This window comes from Xiphias gladius, chromosome 6, assembly GCF_016859285.1.
Source record: "Xiphias gladius isolate SHS-SW01 ecotype Sanya breed wild chromosome 6, ASM1685928v1, whole genome shotgun sequence".
In the NCBI taxonomy this organism is placed as follows: Eukaryota; Metazoa; Chordata; class Actinopteri; order Istiophoriformes; family Xiphiidae; genus Xiphias; species Xiphias gladius.
Window position 1 is genome coordinate 10,946,044 of NC_053405.1, and position 23,221 is coordinate 10,969,264.

The 23,221-nt window shown below is 41.0% G+C and overlaps 2 protein-coding genes across 3 annotated transcripts; both read right to left on the reverse strand.

Moving 5' to 3' along the window:
• Positions 1-2,507: 2,507 nt before the first annotated feature.
• ndufs7 (NADH:ubiquinone oxidoreductase core subunit S7) lies at positions 2,508-8,045 on the reverse strand. The gene is made up of 8 exons (XM_040129649.1): positions 7,948-8,045; positions 6,991-7,027; positions 6,123-6,194; positions 5,898-6,018; positions 4,703-4,882; positions 4,352-4,398; positions 3,901-3,989; positions 2,508-2,737 (listed from the first exon to the last, which is right to left on the reverse strand). The coding sequence occupies exons 1-8, from the start codon at positions 7,961-7,963 to the stop codon at positions 2,640-2,642; spliced, it is 660 nt and encodes a 219-aa protein (XP_039985583.1). The 5' UTR covers positions 7,964-8,045; the 3' UTR covers positions 2,508-2,639.
• Positions 8,046-12,060: 4,015 nt separating this feature from the next.
• LOC120791027 lies at positions 12,061-21,883 on the reverse strand. 2 transcript variants are annotated; one of them, XM_040129122.1, is made up of 5 exons: positions 21,654-21,883; positions 17,833-18,117; positions 15,291-15,857; positions 14,492-14,705; positions 12,061-12,759 (listed from the first exon to the last, which is right to left on the reverse strand). In XM_040129122.1, exons 2-5 carry the CDS (start codon positions 18,104-18,106, stop codon positions 12,504-12,506), a joined length of 1,311 nt encoding a protein of 436 aa, XP_039985056.1. In that variant the 5' UTR covers positions 18,107-18,117; positions 21,654-21,883; the 3' UTR covers positions 12,061-12,503. The 2 variants fall into 2 exon arrangements, with proteins under 2 accessions (XP_039985056.1, XP_039985057.1); XM_040129123.1 differs by having other exon boundaries at positions 17,833-18,160; positions 21,654-21,684.
• Between the last annotated feature and the right edge of the window lie 1,338 nt (positions 21,884-23,221).

Here is a 23,221-nt window from a genome sequence, read left to right on the forward strand (position 1 = left end):
TTGAGACCAAGCAGTATTACTCCATGTTTAAATGCATGCTTTGTCATGAACTACGGAAAATATAGTCTAAGATCCAAACATCCTCTCTAATTTCACTGTTAAACTCTGCAGACTCACGTTATTCCAGTGGAAATTTGACTACAAAATGACTAATCAGTTCAGAGTTGCTCAATGGCACATGTAGGAGGAGCGTGGTTTTCCAAACTTATCATGCAGTTTTCATATATATTGTAATTGCATAATGCATTAATTTCAGACACCTTTAACAAGTGTTTAACATCCAGCTTTCTGCATACTGAAAAGCCTTCATTTAAAACAAGATGTTAGCAGTTTAACAGTATAGTCAGATGGACACAGAGCTGAGTATATAGCATGTCGTCATTTGTGTTGGTAGATAACAGTGCATGTTATCCGAACACGTGAGAATATGTTACCACCTGGCGAGGGCTTATTAATCATTAGGTGGATGGATGATGCAACACTCAGCTGCAGTCAGCTGGGAAACTACAGCATCTGGCAGCGCTCAGATTGGAATCGGGAGCACATGACTGTTATATTTTAGGAAGTTGGACAATGCTCTTACACAGGGAGACATGAAGAGGCAAAAACAGACGAGGCAAGAAATTGACACTAGAATTGTGACAATTAGTCATTTTTCAAGGAAAAAAACTAAACGTCTGGTTTCAGCCTCTCAATTGTGAAAATTTGCTGTTTTTCTTTGTCACCTTTGGTTGTGAACTTAGTATCTTTGGGGTTTGGACTGTTTGTCAGATGAAACAAGAGATGTCAAGATGCCTCATTGGGCTTTGGGAGATTATAATTGAACTAACATTTTTTTGGACAAACCAACTAATCAATAAGTCCAAAAAAAACAAAAAACAAAACAAAAAATCAGCGGACTAAATGAAAATAGCTGCCGATACCACCAACATCTATGAAAGAATTCCACTGTGGCTTGTCACCTGTAGGAGTGGGGCAAATTATAGATATTGCATTATTTTTGTGGTATATGGTCTTCTGGGACATACTGACAAACTGGCACCAGCATTGGGATATGTTCTGTTCTATCTGCGAGATTAAGGCGGTGGCGTTTCCCTCCTTCGCTGCAGATATTTGACTGATTTGTGGCAGTTCGGCCTCTTTCAGTTTTTCTGGCTGCTTGACATTTAAATAATGGCATGTATTCATGTCCCGTGTGTATTACACCCCAACCATTACATTGGCATAGCTGATATTACTGTGTGATTATAGCTTGTCACAGATATATTGGTTCTGTCAAATATCTCACAGAACAACTAACAAATTACAGTACAGAAATGTTAAAGATATGTTTAAAGTACTTTAGAAGTGTCCCCCTTGACATGGTTTGTCAGACCATATCTTACTCAACTCATATCGTCACAATTCTCTTAGAACCATATTGTAGGGATCCTTACCAAAAATAAACTTAGAAAAATAAAAAAAAACTTAGAAAAATTAATATCAGCCTTGAAATTTCTCTATTGGTTGGATATATGGGCTATGGTTGGTTTCATCTCAGTGAGTCTGAAAGGCCTTAAAATCTGGTAAATAAAGTTCTTAAGTGCGTTTGGGAAAACAGGCTTCCCACTGCCTCTTTAATGTGCTTTAATGTGTGAGAGAATCCCAGTAACTGGGTATACACTACAGAGATTCAGTATTAAAACGTAACACATAAATCGATATATAACAAGTATATGGAAATGGTCAACATGACTGTTTCATATTAATCTTTTTCAACCTGCACAACCATCACAGCACAACAACACACCGTTATCCAGAGCAACTTAACACAAACAGGAAAGTAAGAGTTAAGTGCCTCACACACGAAACCCTCGGTGTCACAGTGTGTTGAACCATTTGATTCTGTGGATTTGCACTAAAGATGCATAAAAGCAACTCTGCATACATAACTATAATAGCTGGTTTATACTTTTATACTGCAGCTGATTTTGAACAGAATCACAAAGTAATTTTCACACAGCTTTGTCCACAGAACTTCACCTCTAACCGGAAACTCTGCATTTTATTGGTTTGCATGGCACTCCAACATAATCACCTCAAAAAAATGCATTTTACTTCTAATCATTGCCGAGTGTGGACGCAGTTCAGTGAAGGTCAGAGTCGGTGATCACAGGAGCCACCTAGTGGCTCAAACCTGACTCTTTGGTCACAACATTTATAACAGTAACGCATTTTCATGTAAGCCCATTTTATTGAAAATAATATGTAAGATATTGTAGTATGCCACTCAAGTCTTATGTTTGATTGAGTTTGATGTTAAAAATTAGAAAGAAAATGCACATGGCTACTCGAAGAAAGATGAATTCAGTTTAAATTTGGTTTAAATTCTGACACAAACCTTGTGTGTAACAAGTTTACATATAGTATGTTTTTCCTTTTACAGAAACAGTCTCCAGATATTAATACTGATCTAACAAAGCAGAGAAACTGCTGCTGTGTTTTGTTGAAAATAAGCGCCACTGAACTTGTCTGTAAATTACAACAACGGTTTTATTGAAGTTAATTCCCTGCAACTCTGCATGGAGGAGGAGCGTTGCTCCAAATGAAACCAGAAATACACCATTTACATACCAGATACACTCATACATATTACACATTCACTTCCGATACCAGATCCTCATCTTCTTTTCACGTTTGATTTTCTTCTGCAGCTGTAAAGTCCCGTAGAGGAGAGCCTCTGCAGTGGGGGGACAACCTGAGGAGAGATGAGAAAAAACAAACAGAACTCTTATTTACTGTTTGGAAGAGAATTTCATCTACAGAGGCTTGGTGGCACACAAGTTCAGTCTAAACTGTATATTCCATCTATTTATATATTAGGCTTCTCACATTATATCACACATTGTTATTATCAGTTTACAAGACACTGCCAAATAATGACTGGACTGAACTATTCACTGTATTCGCAGTAATATTGACAGGAGGACGACAACATTATCCAGTCATGAAGTACTTCCACTATTTACTACAAAAGGTACTAGCAACACTACTAATATTACAAGTATTAATTAATAATGCAAGTATCTGGGGTAACGCTGCTATTAAATCTACTACTGCTACATTACAGCTATTAATAATATTATATTAATAATACAATAAATAAGTAGTGCATCTACTACTGACCGTTATAACTTACGACTGTTACTACAAATACTGTTTCTACTGTCACATGTACAAATACTTCTTTTCCTAAATATGAGCCTTTATTGTGGACCAGAGCTATGGCTACCACAAGCACAGGGTTATAGCTGTAATGAAACGGTTGACTTAAAAAAGTTAGGACAGGACCTATGTGGCCAAAAGTATGGGGAAACCTAAACAATACACCTAAATGTGATAACTAAATCTTTCTTTTCAAATATAACAGGCTTTACTCTTATAACAGCCTCCTCTCCTCTGTGAGAGCCTTCCCCAAGAATTTGAAGCCTGGCTGCAGAGATTTACTCCGACTCTGCCACATGAACGTTAGTGATGTTGGGCGATAATGCCTGACACCTAAGCATTTTATTTCAACCCAAAGTTGTTGGATGGGGTTGTGGTACGGGGTCTGTGTGTAGGCCAGTCACGTTCCTCCACACCAGACGGGGACCTCACTTTGTGCACATAGTATTGAGCATTGAGAGTACTGCTATCTTGAAACAGGAAAAGGTCTTCCCCAAACTGTGTCCACGAAGTTGGAAAATATCAGTGGATACTGTTGCAATAAGGTTTCCGTAAATTGGAACTATAAAGAGCCGAGATTCACAGGGCTGTCCACATACTTTTGGCCATAGAACGTATGTTTGAGAAGTCCTGATTTAAATGGACAGTTTAGGTCATTTTTTTTTGATCATTTCCATATTGTGCAGTTAAGTTTACCTGGAACATAAATGTCCACTGGTACGATTCGGTCGCAGCCTCTGACGACAGCGTAGGAGTAGTGATAGTAGCCGCCTCCATTAGCACAGCTGGAAGAGGAAAATTCACGGGGACACTTATAGTTATTAATACACTTACTGTAAAGTTTTAGACCCTAACCCTAAATCCATATAGTAGGAATTAAACAGGTATTAAAGGTAAAAAGTTGACTTAAAGCAAACCATGACCACAATAAAAAAGACACAAGGACTCAACATATACTGGGTGAAACTTTCAGCAAGTGTAAAGTCTAGTATTTCAGTGTAACAAAAACACAGTTAATGGTAGAATCAGACCAGCTGTGGAGACTTTATGGATGCAGGAGAGCCTATAGATCACCAAGATGACTGACAGCTAAGGATGAGGAGGAGGGCAATGCCAATAATATAAATCTCTTCAGGACATAACTTACCTTCCCATGGAAATGACGTATCTGGGCTCAGGCATCTGGTCATACACCTGTTGGAGGGAAGGAGGAGTTCAGTCTCTGTTATATAATGTCTGACTAAGAACTAATCTGTCCTTTCAGCTGGAGGAAAGGCTTCATGCCAGTCTACCAATACACTGACAGGCTGGTCATAATCCAACCAGCATTTACACAGCTATACTGTTCAGTGCTCCCAGACAGAAAGGTCTATGAGCAGTGCAGAAAGTTTTTCCTCCATTTCAACAGACCTAAATCAAACTCGATGCAGCAGTCGGGGTGTTTTTTGGAGCAGCTACCATTGCTGCTGTTACATCCCACTCGTTCCCCTCCTCTCACCTTTCGCAGAGCCGGAGCCATCTTATTGGTCAGGGTTCCTGCCACGATCATGACATCTGACTGTCGGGGACTTGCTCTGAACACGACTCCGAAACGGTCCATGTCGTAACGGGGCGCCGCCATGTGCATCATCTCCACCGCGCAACACGCCAGTCCAAAGGTCATAGGCCATAGAGAGCTCTAAGGGGGAAGCACAGCAGCGATTAGACAACAAAACACAGACGGAGTAGACACAGAGACACAGTTGGTTATGGTGCTGTGCAAAAAAACCACATACATTACTTTCTTCAAGTCATTGTTCAACCAGCTCAAGATCAGCAGGAAGCACATGTACACTAGAGATGCAACGAAATATCAGCTTTAAGCGGCAATGTTAATATATATGTTAATATATATTTACATCGTTCTTCCTGTGAAATAATTTCTTTTTAGATTTTTTTTTTTTCACTGGAATACAGATCATGGTCAACATTAACATGGTTAACACCTGAAGATACAACAGCACAGCGGTAAATAGTATGATGGTTTGACTAAGTCTCTTAAGGAAATACCTCATAAATGCCAAGCAATGAGTATTGATGAGAGATTTGAGATTTTCCTTGTTTCCGTGTGACATAGTTGTGCTGTGAATATGACTAATGCTCATTCAGGCAACAATTCCTGGCCTGTTTCTGCCTCTCAGTTTGCTGTTTGCTGCCTTGAAAACGTAAAACCTGTGAATGTCAGATCTTAATGATGACTAACCGACTGTTTACTGATGTTTAAGCTGATATGATTCACATGTGTAGCTGCCTTTACTATTACTGCCTTAATTGCTGGATTAAATAATAATCAAACTACACCCGCAAACAATTAATCTAAGAAATTTTTTCTACAGTTTCTGGTGGACAGCGCGTAAAATCAAGGCAACTGAGCAGTTACAAGGTTCAGATACTTTACAAACTCAAAAAGATGAACCTTCACGTGGCTAAAAGATGAAACAGTGGCAATTTAAGTGAAAGACAGAGATATCCATTTGTAAAAGGTAAAACCACCAACCATGTGACATTTTAGGCCGCCACCAAACTGTCGCACACAGCATGCTAGAGTCACATCGTACATTTCTAGACAATGGAAAAATGAGGATGCAGACATACACTGATCTGTTCCACACATGCTGGATGTTAATACAGCTCACAGCCACTCATCAACTCACCCTGCGTGCCCAGTTAACCAGGTCGTCCAGCTTGGTGATAACATACTCCCCCTTGCTGCTGGCTACGGATGCTGGCTTGGCTGCTGCCACTGCTGTGCTCTTCTCTCTGACTGGAACCACACTGCAACAGAGGGAGGGAAAGGAGCTTTACTATGTGCATCGTGTTTACAGGGTGTCTGTTCTTCATTCTGATATTTACAACCAGGGTATTTTCAGTAAACCTACCTCGTGCGGGTATTCTCGCTTTTAGCACTGCTGTGCAGATTCTTCTGTTGAACAGCAAAAACTGAAATAGGCCTGTTGGATGGAGAGCAGGTCAGAGGGAGAAACAAACAGTAATAACAAAAAAGATGAAGGCAGAAAAACTGAAATCTATATCATAGCATATTCATTTTTAAAACAGTCAGTGAAAGAATGTAAAGCACCAAAAGACTCTCAGTTCCACAAGAGGGCAACATTGCAATACATTATGTGATGGACAGATGGAAAGATTTCATTGTGGAGGATGCAGATTTTGTCTGAGCCTCCTAAACCTCATGATGCTTTAAAGGATTAACTTTACTTTTTACGTTTTACTTTACGTTTGTCTGAACAGAAGGCAAGCTGAGCACTCCTGCTGCCGAAAAAAAACTGACAGCAAATTTTTCAGCATTTGCTTTTGAGGGAGGATTGTTCTATCTTGCAATTTTCTTCAATTGGACATTGTCTGACATAAAAAAAAAAGTGACTGTTAAACTTACAAAAGTGAACAAAACAAATATCGGGTGGGTTGGAGACATGACAATGTATGTGTCAGATGTGGAAAGAATCATATGATCTTACTAATGTTACATGGCAGACTGTAATTTGATAAATAAATACAGAATTTCATATTTTGGGCGAATATTCCACCCTTCATTTTTTCTGCCCACTAAGTGTGAATTTATTTAGTTATGCTTTTTAAAAGGCTTAATTTAAACAGAATTAATTTAAGTATGAAAAGCAAACCCAACCCCTGTAAAGAGTCATGACACTGTAGCAGCTGCAGGACCAGTAGGGCAGAGCTGGATTAAATTAAATTTCGAAACAAGGAACAGGATTAGAAGGTTCTTACCGTGTTGAAAAAGAGCCAAACAGGGCCAGGCGAGGTGCTGCAAAATAAAAACAATGAACAAACTGAAGAAAAAACATAACAGTAACAGTGACATACTGGGTGCATTTCAGATCTTTTAACTGCTGTATTGTCCCAGCGGTGATCTTGTTTATACAATGGATTCAGGGGTGAAATTAATTGTTACTTTGCTACAAAACAATACAGTCAACTTTCTGATGGACACAAACTTCGATTCCCAGTGAGACTACCTGATACCAAACACTACTGCAGAGCCTCGATATTTTATGTAGCCCAACTTAGAGCAAAAAACCCCAACAGCTACAATGTAAACTGATACCATGTCTGAATCAATCAGCTATTTTGGCAAATAAGCCCAAATCTGATGTTCTCAGTGTAATCTAGATATTTATAATCGAATTATGTCGCACGAAAAACTTGCATGCCGAATTGTAGATAGCACCTGGTGATTTCTTAAAGCCCTTAACTGAAACTTTAAGGGGCCATAACGTTTACAAATACAAGTGATAACTCAAAACTGGCGCAGATTTAATAAGGAGTTTGGTTTGACGATCTATGTATAGCTGATGACACGCACTGGAGCTAACAACACATCTGGTATGGTAGTCCACCGCCAACGTAGATAGAACAAAAAATAAGTGACGGAGAATCTGAATATTTAAAAGATAGTATGTGTCGTTATATTTGTTAAGTAATGTTCTTGCTAACATCACAGTTGGAGTTCATGTTAGATAACCTGGTTAGCCGCCATGCTAACGCAGACAGAGCAAGGTCAGAGTGCGCATTCACTAAAAGTTCCAAAATCCCACCGCAGACACAGTCAAAACACTGGGCGATGCACTTCTATACGTATAATGTTCAAACACTCCGAAGAGCATAAGTCTGAAAACACAGTAATGTTTATTTAAAGCTCGTCCTTTTAGTCAAAACATCACTTACCGACCAACGCCGCCATCTTTAGTGCTCTGGTTACATCAAACTGCTTCCTGTGGCTGTTTGAGCTCGAGCCGCCGAGGGCGCTGCAGTGACGTTGGCAAACCGGTTTATCCAAAGCAAAGAACGTCAAAGCGTCACGCTTTAATATTACACTTTAATGGTCACAATGTTGGGGGGGGGGTTGAGAGCTTTGACTTATACATGGTGGTAAGCTAATGAAAATGCCCTTAAAGCTAATCATGCCCTAAAAATGCCCTAAGCTAATCATGTCTGCCCCATTTCCCTGCCCTAAAAATGTTTAATTGTAACAGTGAAAATCCTCTTTAAGGGCATTTTCCTGGGACATTAATGTGGGACACTTAACCTTGAGCACAGTTTACTGTGTTGAGTGTTGATAGCCGGTCGCGCCAACTGTTATCGGCGGACAGAAGCACGCAGCGAAAGTGCCCTCCGAGGGTACCCCCACCACAGGGCAAAAATGCCCGCACGGAGGAGAAGACCATAGTGGCTGTCTGGGTTATGGGTAAATCAAGATGAAGAGCCCTGAAGAGCGTCTCTGTATGTGACTACGTGCAATGCAGCGCCCGCATTCGCGCCCTTTCATTGGAAGAAAATGTGATAGTGCCCTGTAAAGTACATCCACATGTGGGAAGCCATGATAAAGCGCCCTTTAAATGGAGAAAATGAGCCCAGTTCTTGCTGTTGTAATGGGCTGAGCTGGAGGCTCTGTATGGGTGCACTCCTAGTATTAAAAAAAAAAGGGGGGGGGGGGGCAATTTCAGGTTCCCCTGAGTCTAACAAAGTGAAGTGCAGAATTTGGTGCCCTTTCAATGAAAAAAAAACAAAAAAAAACAACAAAAAAACTCCCACACAGTTAAGTGTCTTATAGGGTGCACTACATGGGAGAAAAGCATTGTGAAGCTCCCTTCCAGTAAAAGAAGAAGAAGAGGCACTTCAGCCCTTAAGATGCCCTTACAATGGTGTAAACTGGACATTTTGGAAATGAATGTATCCTTTATGTGGGCTGACAATTAGGAAAATAAAGCACCCTTAAAACATTTTATAGTTGTAGCTGACATTAATCCATTCGATTGATTTTGGTACAGTGATACTCGTTAGGTTGCTCAGCCAAAACCCCCTTTAGATTCTTATGTTTTTTTTCAACCCCATCAGTCAAGCGATCGGCCTCCAAACCGAAGCTGATCAAAGACCCATCTTAGAGATAGGTGCGGTGAAGGATGGCTATCAGATCAGCTAATTCTCAAAATGTTAACAGTTCCATGGTTTTACTACAGATATGTTTGAGAAATTACCCAGTCCCTTTATTGTATCACAGCGATGTTTGCAAAATAAATGTTGAATTTAATTAAAATGCTAAAACAGCAACGATTTGTCAGTTTTTTTGTAATAATAAGTTATGTAAATATATAACTACAATCCATACCGTAACTATTTGGACAGCTGGACATTTTAATGCTCTCCGGGCTCTGTGCTTCAGCACATTCAATTTAAAATAAAACAATGGATACTGCATTAAAGCGCCACAGCGTCTCACCTTTAATTTGAGTAGTTTTACATTGATGTATAGGCGGCTGTATAGCCCTTTTAACGCATAGTGCCCAAAGATACTAAGCAACTTTTGGAAAAGCATTACAGGGTAGCCTTAAGTTAAGATTCTGTGGTGCAATCCTGAGGATATTCCATCTAAATGTGCTGTGATCATTTATTCCCTCGCAGGGTAATCTGTGAGAAATCTTCCTCGCGAACATGGTCCCAACTTTGGGAAGCATATTTGGAGCAGGGTGGATTGAATCCGGCTACTCACGGTAGTCTTTATAAGAACTGATTTTACTGACTTTTGACTTTCGATGTGAGGACTTGAGTTTGACCCAGATAATCAAACTGGAGCCTTGCTGTACTAGTTGAGCTGCATTCAGACATGTGTTGTCATAACAAACACATTTATTTAATTATAATCAATTATCAGTTTCAAATACACTTCTCACGCCGGATAGTACTGCCCGAGTAAGATTTATAAACCCTCGATGTAAAAATCTGTATTTTGTTGTGCTATTAAGGTGTGTTCTCACCATCAGTTTGCATGACTGCATTTGATCACATGTCCAGTAATGCAAGGGTGATCTTGAACTTTTTCTGTATTCCGAAAAAAATCACAATTTTTTTCTTCAGTCAAGAATCTACAAAATGTTCCAATCAATACCATGACATGTGTGTAAAAGCTCCGCGCAAAGATCGTAAGTGGACCTTGAGTTAAGAAGAGTTTGTCAAGCTATTATTTCCAAACTCAAGAATTAACTCAAATATTCTATCATCTTAGCTTATTATTTTTGTTTGAATTAAGTTCAACTTGAATTATTAGACTGCAGTTATGTTTCTTTATCTCACGTGTTTTTCCACCAAAGCAGTGTATGAACACAGTGCATAGCACTCCGACAACCAACATGGTTGGAGCTCTTGAGCAAGGCTCTGAATGGGGCTGCTCAGAGGCTGACGGCAGCAGATTGGTTTCACTGGGCAGCTTCCAGTTCAGAGGAGGGCGCTGATGAATGTGAAGAGATGTTGAGCTGTCTTTCCATGGATTTAAGAGTATAGCCTAAATCCCACCAGGCCGTGGCTACACAGCACCACAGGCATGGAGCGGAGGATTAGCAGTTAATCTAGCGATTTCTTTTTTTGATGAATCATTTAGTCTACAACAGGCATCTCAAGCTCACTGGCCGGTTTTAGCGGAAAAAAATAAAAACTGAGACTGAAAGTTTATTCTTGACTGTGGAAACGGTAGCTGTTCTGGAGCTCTCACATTTATCACACAATCACGATTGGCAGGTTTTCGCTGAAATGAGATGTTCAAATTTCCATTTTTTGAGCTTTTTAAGACGTCTTGTCCTTAAGGAAGACTGTGTAATGCAGTCAAAAGCTCCAGAACAGCTACTAACTGGACCTTGTGGTGAGATTGTGTTGTCCAAACTGTTGTTTTTGAACAATAAATTTCACCACAAATTTGAGCAGCATGCCCCTCTACAGGTCAACCTTAGTTTTAGAATGAAAAAGAAACATTTTGGTGACAGGTAAATCAGAGTACAGTCCTTGTACTGTCGCTTTATGGACTGTATTACTTTATTTTAGATATTTTCTGTACTGTTGACTTTTTTGTGCGTATACACCTCTGACCAAATTAATTTACCCCTTTGTATCATATAGTTAATTTGATTTTATTTGATTTCAGTGCTGTAGCTTAAGTGTTTATGTCTCTGTAACAAGTTGCACATTCGGGCACAGCCTGCTAAACGTTACATTTGAAAAACAATAAAATTAACTCAGATTTTTCAACCTTGATAGAAAATTAGATGACTGAAATGAAGAGGAAAAACCCTTAGAAAATGACAGAGGAAAAATCAAGATGGAAAAACTGTAATAGCGTCAATTCATTTGTAAAATGGAATTAATTGTAAATTTGGCAAGATTTAAGAAATTGTCTCATGGAGCACATGCTGATTTCTTACTCTGACTATTAAATTGGTGAAACTTAGTGTTATCGAATGCATACATGGCAGACAGATGCATAGGAGAATAAAATAATGTGAAAGACACTGTTTTGGTCGTGGACTTCAGTCGAGCATGCCTGACAGTGAGCCCGAATTAAACCTTTCTTTCATTTAACTGGAAAAAGCAAGTAAATCCTAGCATTTGAGACTGAAAAATCTTTATTTTTACTTGATAAATACCTTTAGTCAAATGAGTTTCCTTTAATTATAGCAATTTGGATAGCTCATTAATCTTTCTTTCTACCATCTTTTGCATCCTGTTTTTTTTTTTTTGGCCTCGTTTTGGTGCCACAAACCGAGCCAGCACCATCAGCAGCAGTGAGGACGCCAGCAGGGTGGAGATGGAGAGCAACCAGAGAACATGGCGAGCATGTTCTCACATAATGACAGCCCCAGCACTGAAAACACACACTGCAGTTTCTCCAGGAATAGCTGCTCAGCCAAAGCAAAAGCAGCAACTGGTCAAACTGACTGGAAAAGATGAAAAGATGTTTTTACAAATGGGTTTTATTCTGCCTTCATCATGTACAAACTTTTTGGACAGTTAAAATAATAATAAAGTCTGAGAATTGAAGTTGCTTTGCTCGTTGTTTTTTAAAGTCAAAACCAATTCAGCCATATATATATATATATATATATATATATATATATAGCACAGTTTTTTAGTACTCAAGAGTTCAAAACATTAAATATAGGCACTGGAATAGCTTAAAAGGACACGTTTTAAGACTACAGCATTGTTCAAAGGCTTCGTCCACCACTAGCAGGCAAAGAGCTCTTGCATTTTAGATAATAAGCATGAATCCACATTTAAAAAAACAAAACAAAAAACAACCCAGTCCTGTATAGGAGGAGCAAAAATACAAGTTAAGCCGTCACAGACTTGGAGGTTATAGTGGCAGCGTGTGTAGCTGTGCTGAACTGCAGACCACAGGAATGACCTATTTTTGGAAAGATCTCCTCTTCTGAAAGAAGAAAGCGCAGCTCGCATCCTCACTGAGAGTCCAGGATGAATGTGGGTAGGATGTCTGGTTTGCCGCTCGGGCTCTGTGAAGTCTCCCCTGACCAGGAAGAGGGGGTGACCTGATTATAGAGGACGTCCTGAGAGCCAAAATGTGGGCTCTCGAGATTCCGGATGTACACTAGGAACAGATTGAGAGCCACCATGGCTAGGAGCGGGAAGACAGTCAGGCCGGAGCCGAAGCCTCGCCAGGAGCTGCAGACGTTCAGGCTGACCCAGTAAACGAGCCTATAGAAGATTAAAGAAAACAAAACAGGAAATCAGATCAAGGTGAAACCTCTCAGCGTCTCCGATGACAGTTTCATAAAGCAAGATTACCAGTTCAACCAGACTCACTTCAGTCAATCAGGCTTATTGTCAGGAAGTTTAGTTTAATAAAGGGGCTTTAAATAAGTCAGACTTTTAAATGTGTTACCATGGAAACATATCCCTCCAGACCACCCCGGCTCAGGTCAGGCTGGTTTTTAGGCTCAGCTTCACTTCCACTGTTACAACCAATCTACCAGAGTAAAACACAGTGTTTTCCAGCGGTGGAGTGAGCACTCAGGCCTTTTACTTATGATCGTTTGTGTGGTTAATAAAAATTCAAAAAAATAGTGAGAAATGCTGTCACGCTTACCCAGAGATAAAAGTGACACCTTCGTGATGCTAGTTTCCTCAAAATTATTATAAATAAATAGAAATTAGGAAAGCAGCACGTTTTTACATTTGAGCCACGAAATATTTGGCATCTTTCCATGAAAAATGATGATTATCAAAATGGTTTCCAGTTAATTTTCTGGCATTCGACAGATCAATTAATCGACTGATCATTTCAGCTCTACTTGTATATGCCGTTGGGTAGTTCAATTTATAACAAAGCTTTGTAAATTTAAGCTCCTCATAGGTTTTTATCCGAAAAATCTTAAAATGTAAAATAACTAAAGCTGTCAAAATAAAGTAGTACAGTAGTTGTATAATATTTCCCTCTGAAATGTAGTGGAGTAGAAGTATAAAGCAGCAAGAAAAGAAAATACTCAAGTAAAGTACGAGTACCTAAAATATGTACTTAAGTAAATGTACTTAGTTACATTACACTACTGGTGTTTTTTGCAAAAGTCCTCAGTTCTCTTTACTGCTGCATGTGCTTCACTTATTGCCTGTTTTTATGAAAAAGCTTTTTTATTAGATGATCTTTTATTTTATTTGCTTGTTTTGTTTTTTTTGTTTTTTTTTGTTTTTAATTCTCCTCATTATGTGTATTTTTATTGTGTGATTTTATTGGTTCTTGTGCTATCTGATGATTTACCTATGCTTTTGCTTGGTAGTTGTTTTTAATGTTATTTCTTTTCCTTGCTGCACATTGTAACCTTGATAAGAAAGTTTTTATATAATTATAATAACATTATCTTATCATCATTGCAACACATTATACGTAGTTTATTTAATCCACCCAAAAAACATAAAGTAAAATTTAAGACACAGACGCCCAGAAAGAGGGTCGGTCAGCCGGTCTAAAGGTCTTCAAACCACATGGTTGTTGTGTTACTTTATCAAACCGATAGTTTCAATAAAATCCTAATCATCTTCTTGCTATGAAATAAATTACCTGGCCAGGGATCTGTTTGATACTTCAGAGTTGTTTGAGGAGCTGAGTTCCTCTTTACTTGTGTCAAAGTCTCAGCCTACAAAATGCTGCCAAAATTCTCTCTGGCTTCCTTAATGACAGTGGTTGTGTTTGTTTTTAGCCACGTGAGCAGCATGGCTGTAGGAATGGCAACGTTGGTCTGTCGTTCCACCGCTTTGGCCCTGATTGAAATATCTAAACAGCCATTGGATGGACTGACATGAAATTATGTGCAGACATTTATGGCTCTCAGAGGATGAAGCCCAATGACTTTGGTGATCCCTTGACTTTCCATCTGACTTCTCTGAGCCACCTTTTACAAAAACGCCCCCCTGGCCCACTTTTAAGCGTCACCTTCCAAAGATGAACATGGCAACCAGTATAGGCACCAACTTCAGCTGGTCTTGAGGCAGTAAAGCGGCCATAACGACGAGGTTGAGGACATAGAGGAGAAACTGTTCCGAGGACGCAGTGACAAACAGCTGGTGTACCGCCCGTCTTCTGGGAAGTGACTCCTGCAGATTGAAGGAGCCGGTGCAGAACTGGCACGCTGCACCCATGAGCATTGCTGCGAGGGATAAAAGAGCAATAAGTCAGTTAGCATCTTGAATCTGGGCCATTTTTCCACAAAACAACTCTCAACTTTCAGCAACTCCTAGCAGCACTTGATCTCATCTGACAGCACTCTTCATTTGAATACAGCAACTGACAGCAGAATGGCCCACATACAAAAATACTCCTCACTGTCGTCAGCTTGACAAATAGTTGAGAGGAAAATGGTCTGGACAGGCTTTGGTTTGGGATGTTTTTGCCACCTGCCCTCTTGTTCTGGTCGCCCAGGTCGGGAAGTGATTAAAATATTCTGAAACAATTAGGCCACAGCCTGGGAGACGAGAGACGCAGCCAACCTCTTATTGTAGTTTCCATTTAAAGCTACGTGCAGATGAAGGAAATTATGCTTCTCTCCAGAGGCCTGGGGAGATGTCTGCTGCACTGAGGTTGAAAGCGCATGAAATTAAAGGGGACAGGAGACATTGAAACATTCCGAGACGAGGCAGCCAGACAAACCAAATCCTCTCTTAATCTTTATCTTTCATTTGTGGCGCTCACACGGCTGTTTTTGAATGTCAGCGTGCAGGTGTTTGAAGCGTACCGAGCAGGATGGGGATGGCTGCCACCACACAGCAGCAGACGGTGAAAACGATGCGGCTGGCTATGTCGGGGAAGTCGGGGGGTTTAATGGGGACATGGAAATAGAGTGCATAGAGGATCCCAGCTGCGCACAGAATAGAGGCCAGGACTGAGATGAAAGCGGGAACTCGGCCGCTCTGACAGCATCTACACTGGCAGCAGCGGCAGCAGCATCGTCTCCGATCTGAAGCCTCCTCTGCCCCCTCGCAAGTCCCTCCCCGCCCCTCCGAGCTCCACACCGTCAGCTCCACGCTCTCTGGCGGCGGGCCAATCAGAGGTCGACCTTCGTCCACACTGCAGTCCAGATTGGTGGATTCTGGACTCCATCTCGGTGTGTCTGTGCCGTTGGGAATGTCTCCCTGAGAGGCCAGCGTTGGAGTGCTGATGCAGTTTTCCGTGGCAGCGTCCAAATTGTGCGCTGTGATGATGGGACTGGAAAGAGTTTGATCCAGCTCCCCCTCTTCTGTCTGATCTGCTCGTGGCTCTTCTGGGAGGCCGTCACTGGGCTGGTGGTGGCAGGGAGCAGAGCCTGTTCAAATCAGAGCACATTTCAACACAACATCCAAACCAGATACTGAGAACAATCCTCTGCAGGTTTACTCTAATCAGTCACTCACTTCTTCATGTCCCCTGTGCAAAGCAGAGGCCTGGGTCTCATATAAACTTTGAGAGGGGTTCGCATGAGGCTTCGTAAAAGATAAGTGTGATGACAGTTTATATTCATCTTAACTTGGACAAATACCACAAAGAAAGAGTCAAACTGGCAATGAAGTGATCCTACTAATCGTAGCCAAAGCGCTATTTCTCCTCTGTGTCGTAGAGCTCAAGTGGTGGGGTGACATGTCCCTTCATTAACATGATCACTGTGGTTTTTATTGATTCAATCCCGAGTAACAACGTCCTGCTGCCGTAAACACTCACTAGTGCACTAAACGTGTATTAATCAGCTACTGAAAATAGTCCTCAATAAATGCACTGCTTTAAAAAAAGGGGGGGGTGAACAATGTATTTGCGACCCTTTTTTTTTTAAAGATTTATGTCTTCAGTAGGAGTGAAATGGCTCAGAGCTGAGAGCCACAGAGGGAGAAAGGAAGTCAGAAAGCGCTGAGAGAATAACGCGCGGCTGGTTTTGGTCTTCTCGTGGGATTTGTTGGAAATAAGTAAATAAAGAATATCGCCAGCCCTTATCCTTTAAAGCAATAAATTAACATTTTGTTTTTGATTTTTATAAATTTGACTCGATTAATAACTTCTCATCAATCATTCAACTGACTGTTGCAGGAAAAGTTCAGAGAGATATCAGTCCTCGCAACAGAAATCAAAGCTCATAAAAATCCAGATTTAGAAAACTGTTTTGAAACAAAATGTGAAAATAATCTGACACTGATTTTAATGACTCATGATGGAGCAAGTGCAGCTGTCTGCAGATGTTGTCTCAGCTTTCACCCAGGTGTTTTCGCTGTTGCTAATGGCCATCGCATCAACATCAGGAATACTTGTGCGGGGGACGTTTGCAAACATCTGCCCTCTATTCATGTTATAGAGGATGTCTCCCTCCTACAGGACAGTAGATCTTTCATGCTCTGTCTCTAAACACTTCTTCAGCATCTTAAACTTTGTCTGCCTCGTGTCTTTTTTGACTTAAAACCAAGAAACGACTTTTACTAAGTAAGCAAGTCAGGTCGGTTAAACAGTTATACAGTGGTAACAGTTCGTTATGTTACTCGTTGGGTTATGCACACGCATGTCCCCAGCCCACCTTGGACTTTATAAGACACCGCAGATACCGTTTGCGGTGGAGCATTTGTCAGACAAGAACATAACTTTTTACACATAACATTATAATGCAAACGAGGAACTTTCTTCCTGCCAAAAAATGAAATCTGCCACAAAAAAAGGTTCCCTTCCTAAAACACAATCTTGCATCCATCCATCTTACTACAAATTTAAATCATCATATAATGAGCGATAAAACATGAAATGGACCTAAAGTCTTCAATCTCTTGAACTTAAATCACATAATAAACATAATAAAGCTCTTTTCTCTTCTGGTACATGATTAAACGCGCCTCTTTCTAAAGCTAATGTTAATTGTCCAGAGTGTATCTCTATTGGATGCCATTATTATTGTATTATTTCTGTCGCTTAAAACGAAATCAAAAGTCCAAAACCCACCTCATCTGGCTTTGCTGTGTCCTCCCCAACACTACAAACAACCTCAACCAAACATTGCAACCCTCATAAAGGATATAAAGATCCTAAACTTTTATGCGTTGATGGCATGAATGCTGATTTAGACCAGAGCTCCTGCTCAACCTTATTTTCAAAACTAGAGAGACATATGCACTGGTTATTAACTGATGCTCCACTTTAATCAGTCCTGACACTCTTAACTCCCTCTGGATTCGGTCAGGACTCAAACTCGACTTTAGCCGTTGCTAATTTGCCCCGGCCTCCCCTCCCCTCCATCAGACAGACAGTACAAAGCAGCAGTAATAACTCACTCCTTGGCTGATCGGTTGCTGGTGGCGGTTCAAGGGAGCGCTGGGAGCCGGAGACGGAGTGGGAGGACGAGTGCAGCTCCTCCACCGAGGACTCGGGGCTGTCTGACACCGGCGCCAAAGAGATCTGAGTATCCAGGTCCAGGAAGGGGGAGAAGGAGAGCCTGGCCGGGTCGATGTCCTGGAGCTGGTTGATAATGTCGCTAATGGACTCCTTCATGCTGTCGAGCTCCTTCACGTTCTGCCGGTTAGTGGCCTGAAGCCCCGAGGTGCTCATAGTCACTCAGCCTGGAGGAGCAGGGAGAGGTCCAGAACTAAGGCCAAAAATCAGCTAAAACCAGGGACACATGAGGCAGTGAAATCCCCTCTGTTCTCCAAGTGTCAGAGGAGAGTGCACAGAGATCAGTAGGCATCTTTAAAACAGCATATTTCTGTAAAACCCACAGCGTTTCATCTTCGCTCTTATTCAAGCAGCTGGTGGCACAGAAAGATGCCACGCTGACACAAACCCTGACAGAACATTGAAGTTCGTTAAAAAAAAAGCTTTGGACTCAAATATAAAGTTAAAAAAAGTTAAAAAATTGTGGAGCAACAGTGGAAGCCTATAGAAGCTGAAGAAGCCAAATCAGTATTTCAAAATAAACTTCAAACCTGCTTGTTTTCTTTGTTGTTTTTGTTGATTTGCATTTTCTCAAGTTGTACACTTGTTTTTTTCTTGTTATTACATACTGCCCTCTCTATTTCTTTTATCTCCTTTATTCACCTTTTCTTGTACCTGTAAATCACTTTACAACCTCTTCTTGTGACAGGAATATGCTTTACCCTCCATTTTAGGCGAGAATAAACCCTTATAACCAAAACTTCACTGTGTGTTTATGTGAAGTAATGACAAAATGTTAATGTTGTGTGAGGAAAATGGCTTTTTTTTGGGGGGGGGGGGGTTGAAGTTGATATGAGTTTATCTCCATGGTCAGTAATGCAATAATCATCAGTGACAGGATGTCGGAGTTTATCTTCCTCTGTGAGAGGATGCCGCCTCTGCAGGTTTGAGTTTATCATTTGGGTTTTGCAGTTTTTCTTGAGACCTTTCCTTGCAAAATCGAAACTATCATCTGATGCATTACAGCTTTACAGTCTACTGGACAGAGTCCAAAACAACATACGATTTCTGCGGACCTTATAAAAGACCGGCACACACTGCACAGAATGTATACTTGTAATCATGTGTCCTCGAGACGATGCCCATATAAGACTGTAACGTTTGATCATGCAGCCGCGACGCTGAAATCATGTCCTCTGTAATTTTTCTGGGAGTTTGTGGGTTTTAAACAACCTGAGGGACTTTTACAGTCTATAATTAAGCTTACTCGCGGCGGGTATTTTACTGGCCGATTCCAGTGCATTTAGACTCAGGGTACTGAGATTTGACCACGTTTAGGCCATCACAACATGAGGGAATTAGGGTTAGATGTCAATTATGCTAAGCTAAGCTAACAGAGTCCTGGCTCCAGCTTCATGTTTAACAGACAAATGTGAGAGTGATATCGATTGGCTCGTCTCGCGTTTAGCAAGAAAGCGATTGGGCGTATAATCCCCAAAAGTCAAACCATCCTTTTGGCCTAAACGAACAATAAGTTTAAAGTTAGAAAAGTTTCCTGCTTCGGAGCCAAGAATCTGACCAAGACTTTGATGCCTGTCACGTGTTGATGCTCGACGCTACCAACACATTTTGGCCGATAGTCAGGACATATTGGGGTTCGATAGAGAGTCCGGTAAATCAGTATTTCTCCATCAGAGTTTCATTCCTATCACTGTGCCGACAGATTTTAAACAGCATTGATCGCGGGAAATAAAATGTAATTCGAGTGAATAAATAAATTACGCACAATCCGAATCTGGAGGAGGGGCGGACTGGGGGAACTTGAACTTGTGACCCCAGTATCTCTAGTGTCTTGGCTACTGCCTTGCGTGCAGCTGTAATGATGGAGCAGCACAGTCATAGGTGGCCTAACGGCACACTGGTTCCTAACCTTTTTGACTCGTGACCCCTCATCTCAGGTTATGGCCTCGGTGTGGTCAAGGCTTCGGAGCAGCGAAAGGTGAAACTATCCAGCATTTCACTCATTTTAAGGCTTTGTAGAGCCACGGAGAGCTGAAAGTGTCCAGTGTGTCATTTATTTTTTGAATATCATAGAGCTGAAAGTACTTAATATCCCACAAGAAAATAGCGAAAATGAGAAAAAAAATCTGTATTTCATTTAAAAATCTGTTTTTCTTAATTCCTTTCATCACCTGCTGACCCCTTGGATTTCTTTTGGGACCAGTGGTGGGGTTGGGAACCACCGTGATGGCACATTCAGTAGCAGATGTGATGATCAGACATAACTCGAGGCAGGTGAAAAGTTGGCAACAGGACAGATACAAGGGAGAGTTCACGTGTCAGAAATACGAGGTACGGTGGAAAAAGAAAACACCTAAGATCCCATTTAATGGAGAAGATGATTAAGTATAAACTGATTATGGAGAGTCACAGATGCCTTGTGAGTCGGCACGGAATAGTTCGGGTGCCAGGGGTGGAAAGTAACTCAGTGCATCTACTCAAGTACTAATTTGCTTTCCTTCGAGTGTTTCCCATTTTATACTGCCTTACCCTTCTACTGCACCGCATTTCAGAGGGAAATGTTCCACTTTTTACTCCACTGAGGTTCCACAACGGCGCTGCAGCTGCTTTTCCCGAATTGGATTTTACAAAGAAAAACCATGTGATCACCGCATGAAGACAGGATCCATTGTCACAGATTAAATTACCAAACAGTGTCCGAGGCAGTTAAAAATAGCTTCACTTCCACCTACTGCAACACTTGTGATCCAAACCGAGACAGGGGTCACTCTGCGTGATGAGTACGTCTACTTTTTTTTTACACTTGAAGTACATTTTGCCGCCAATGCTCGTGTACCTTTCATCTCATCAAAACATTTTGAATGCAGAACTTTTACTTGTGATGGAGTGTTTTTTCACAGTGAGGTAATGCTACTTTTACTCGAGCGCAAATGATCTGATTGCTTTCTCGGACACTTCGTGCCGTAGACGACGCACTCATTGCGCGTCGCTATGGACAAAAGCTCCCGACCAGCGAGTGTAAAATAACACCAATGACTCTGCCGTTGTTTGAGGTGCATGGTGATTTTTCAGAGGCTCTTATTAAAATCCAAGGACTGAATTTGGAGCCTTTTCTTCTGGATTTCTCTCTCTCTCTCTCTCTTTTTTTTCTTTTTTCTTTTTGGCGCACATCCAGCTGTGGCGCACGCAAAAATCTGCGGCGAGGATCTCTCTCCAAACAATGAGGACTTGACCATGTATAGAGCGCAATTAGGACTCGGAGGGGAGGTAAATGTCGGTGGTTCTCAGAGCTGGCGTGGATGTGGAAACGCGCGCAGAGGGGGAGGCAATGTGCTCTTTACTCCCCGCTGAAAAATAACCCCCCCCCCCACTCGCTGCTGAGCAGCTCTGTCAAAGAAAAAACTTTTTAAAATTCCCCTTCAACAAAGCACATTAGGTCTGGTCGGGTCTGGTTTGGCACCAGGGGCTGCAGGAGAAGCTTATTTTTGGTGATAAATGCGCCCCGAGCCCGCACGAATCTGTGCGTAAAGGACCCGCGAGTCCCCGCGAAGCCGAAATCTTAGAGCCCGTGGCCGTTCGGCGGCAGTTGCAGCAGTTCACTGCTAAGACTTCAGAGAGAAATGTGAATTAACTTGGCCCCATTAGATGCGGAGCTAAGCGTTTTTATGGAATTAAGAGGCGTTACTCGTATAGATGAACTTACTTGTGTCGGAGCTTGCGGAGTATTTGGTGAGTTTACTCGTCCCGCAGTAAAAAATAAATAAATAAAAAAGAAATTAAAAAAAAAAAGGAAACAAAACCCTCCGTCCGTCTCTGCCTTTCTGCCCTCCCCCTCCGTTTGCTTTTTGTCTTCCAGGATCCTGAACTTCTGAATCAAATTTCAGGACGGACAAAATACTAGGCTTTTCCTCCGCCCACACAAGAACCTTTTTTTTTTTTTCTTTTCTTTTCTTTTTTTTTTCTTTCTTCCCGGGTACCATGTCAAACACCATATGGAGCAAATAAAACCAGAGGAGCAGCAGCAGCAGCAGCAGCAGCAGGAGGAGGAGGAGGAGGAGGAGGAGGAGGCACTCACTTTCAGTTTACCTTCGAATTCCACATCAACAATCACATCACAAACACGAGTTTATCTAAACAGGACAGTAAACATTTACTCTGAAACCAAACTGCACCGCTCCCGGTAGTGCACACAGGATGACAGCGTGCACTACTGTGTAATGACTTCACTGTACCGTGCCCATGTCTTGCGTTTATCACTGTTATATCATTATAACGAACTGTAGACTCTCGCAAGATGTTCACAGGGAGTTTCACTATTGTGCTTATGTATTTTGTGTGTGTGTGTGTGTGTTTATATATGTTTTATCTGATGGTCTCTAATATTCTTGTTGTAACTTGTGTGTTTCATGGCTGCAGCATTGGTCAATTAACCAGTCAGTCGAGCAACAGACTGTTATTCATCAACTTTCTTTTGATAATTGCTCGATTGTTTGATTGTTACTTATGAAGCTCAAATGCCAAACACTTGCTGGTTTAGGCTTATTAAATGTGAAGAGTTGCTTTTTTTTCCCTTTGGTATAACTGTGATGTTCATATGAGTTTCAGGTGTCGCTTTAATTTAGAGGTCTGTTATTTCCTAATAATTTCTTGAAAGTTTCCTGGGAAGTACCGCGTAGTTCGGTGCTAATTGAAGGGAAAACAGAGACAAAGTTCTGAGACTGTTTTTTTTTTAGTTACTTCAATGTTGTGTTGAGTTTATTATCGATTTCCAGATGAATTTCCATGAAAGAAATTGCTCCATTTAAACTGCAGTTAATGTGTATTACTCATTCATTCGTTATTGGAAACTTTATCCTTCATTTCATTCCAAACATTTCACATGTATAGCTCACCTGCTTTCCTCTGAATAAAAGTCTCATGGTTCTAGCTTAGCATTTAGAAATAACTGGAAGCGTACCAACCGATCACTCTCTCGTTTGCCTCTGACTACAGCCAAATTAAATGGTTCTTTTCCAGGAAACTTCTCTGGAGATCAGAGAAAATAAATGGAAAAGGAAATGGAAATAAATGGACCCGTACAATAAAGCGCAACCCAGTTTCATGGTTTAATTCTTGCAATTCTGTATTATTCTTTAAAAACAGAAATAACTTATATTTATAATCAAATAAAAATAATTGGTTTTGTGTAAAGTGTCCCTCAGCAACAAGTGAAACTTCCTCATATTCATGTTTGTAGGGAACCTGACATGCCATAGATATGTTTAGATCCCA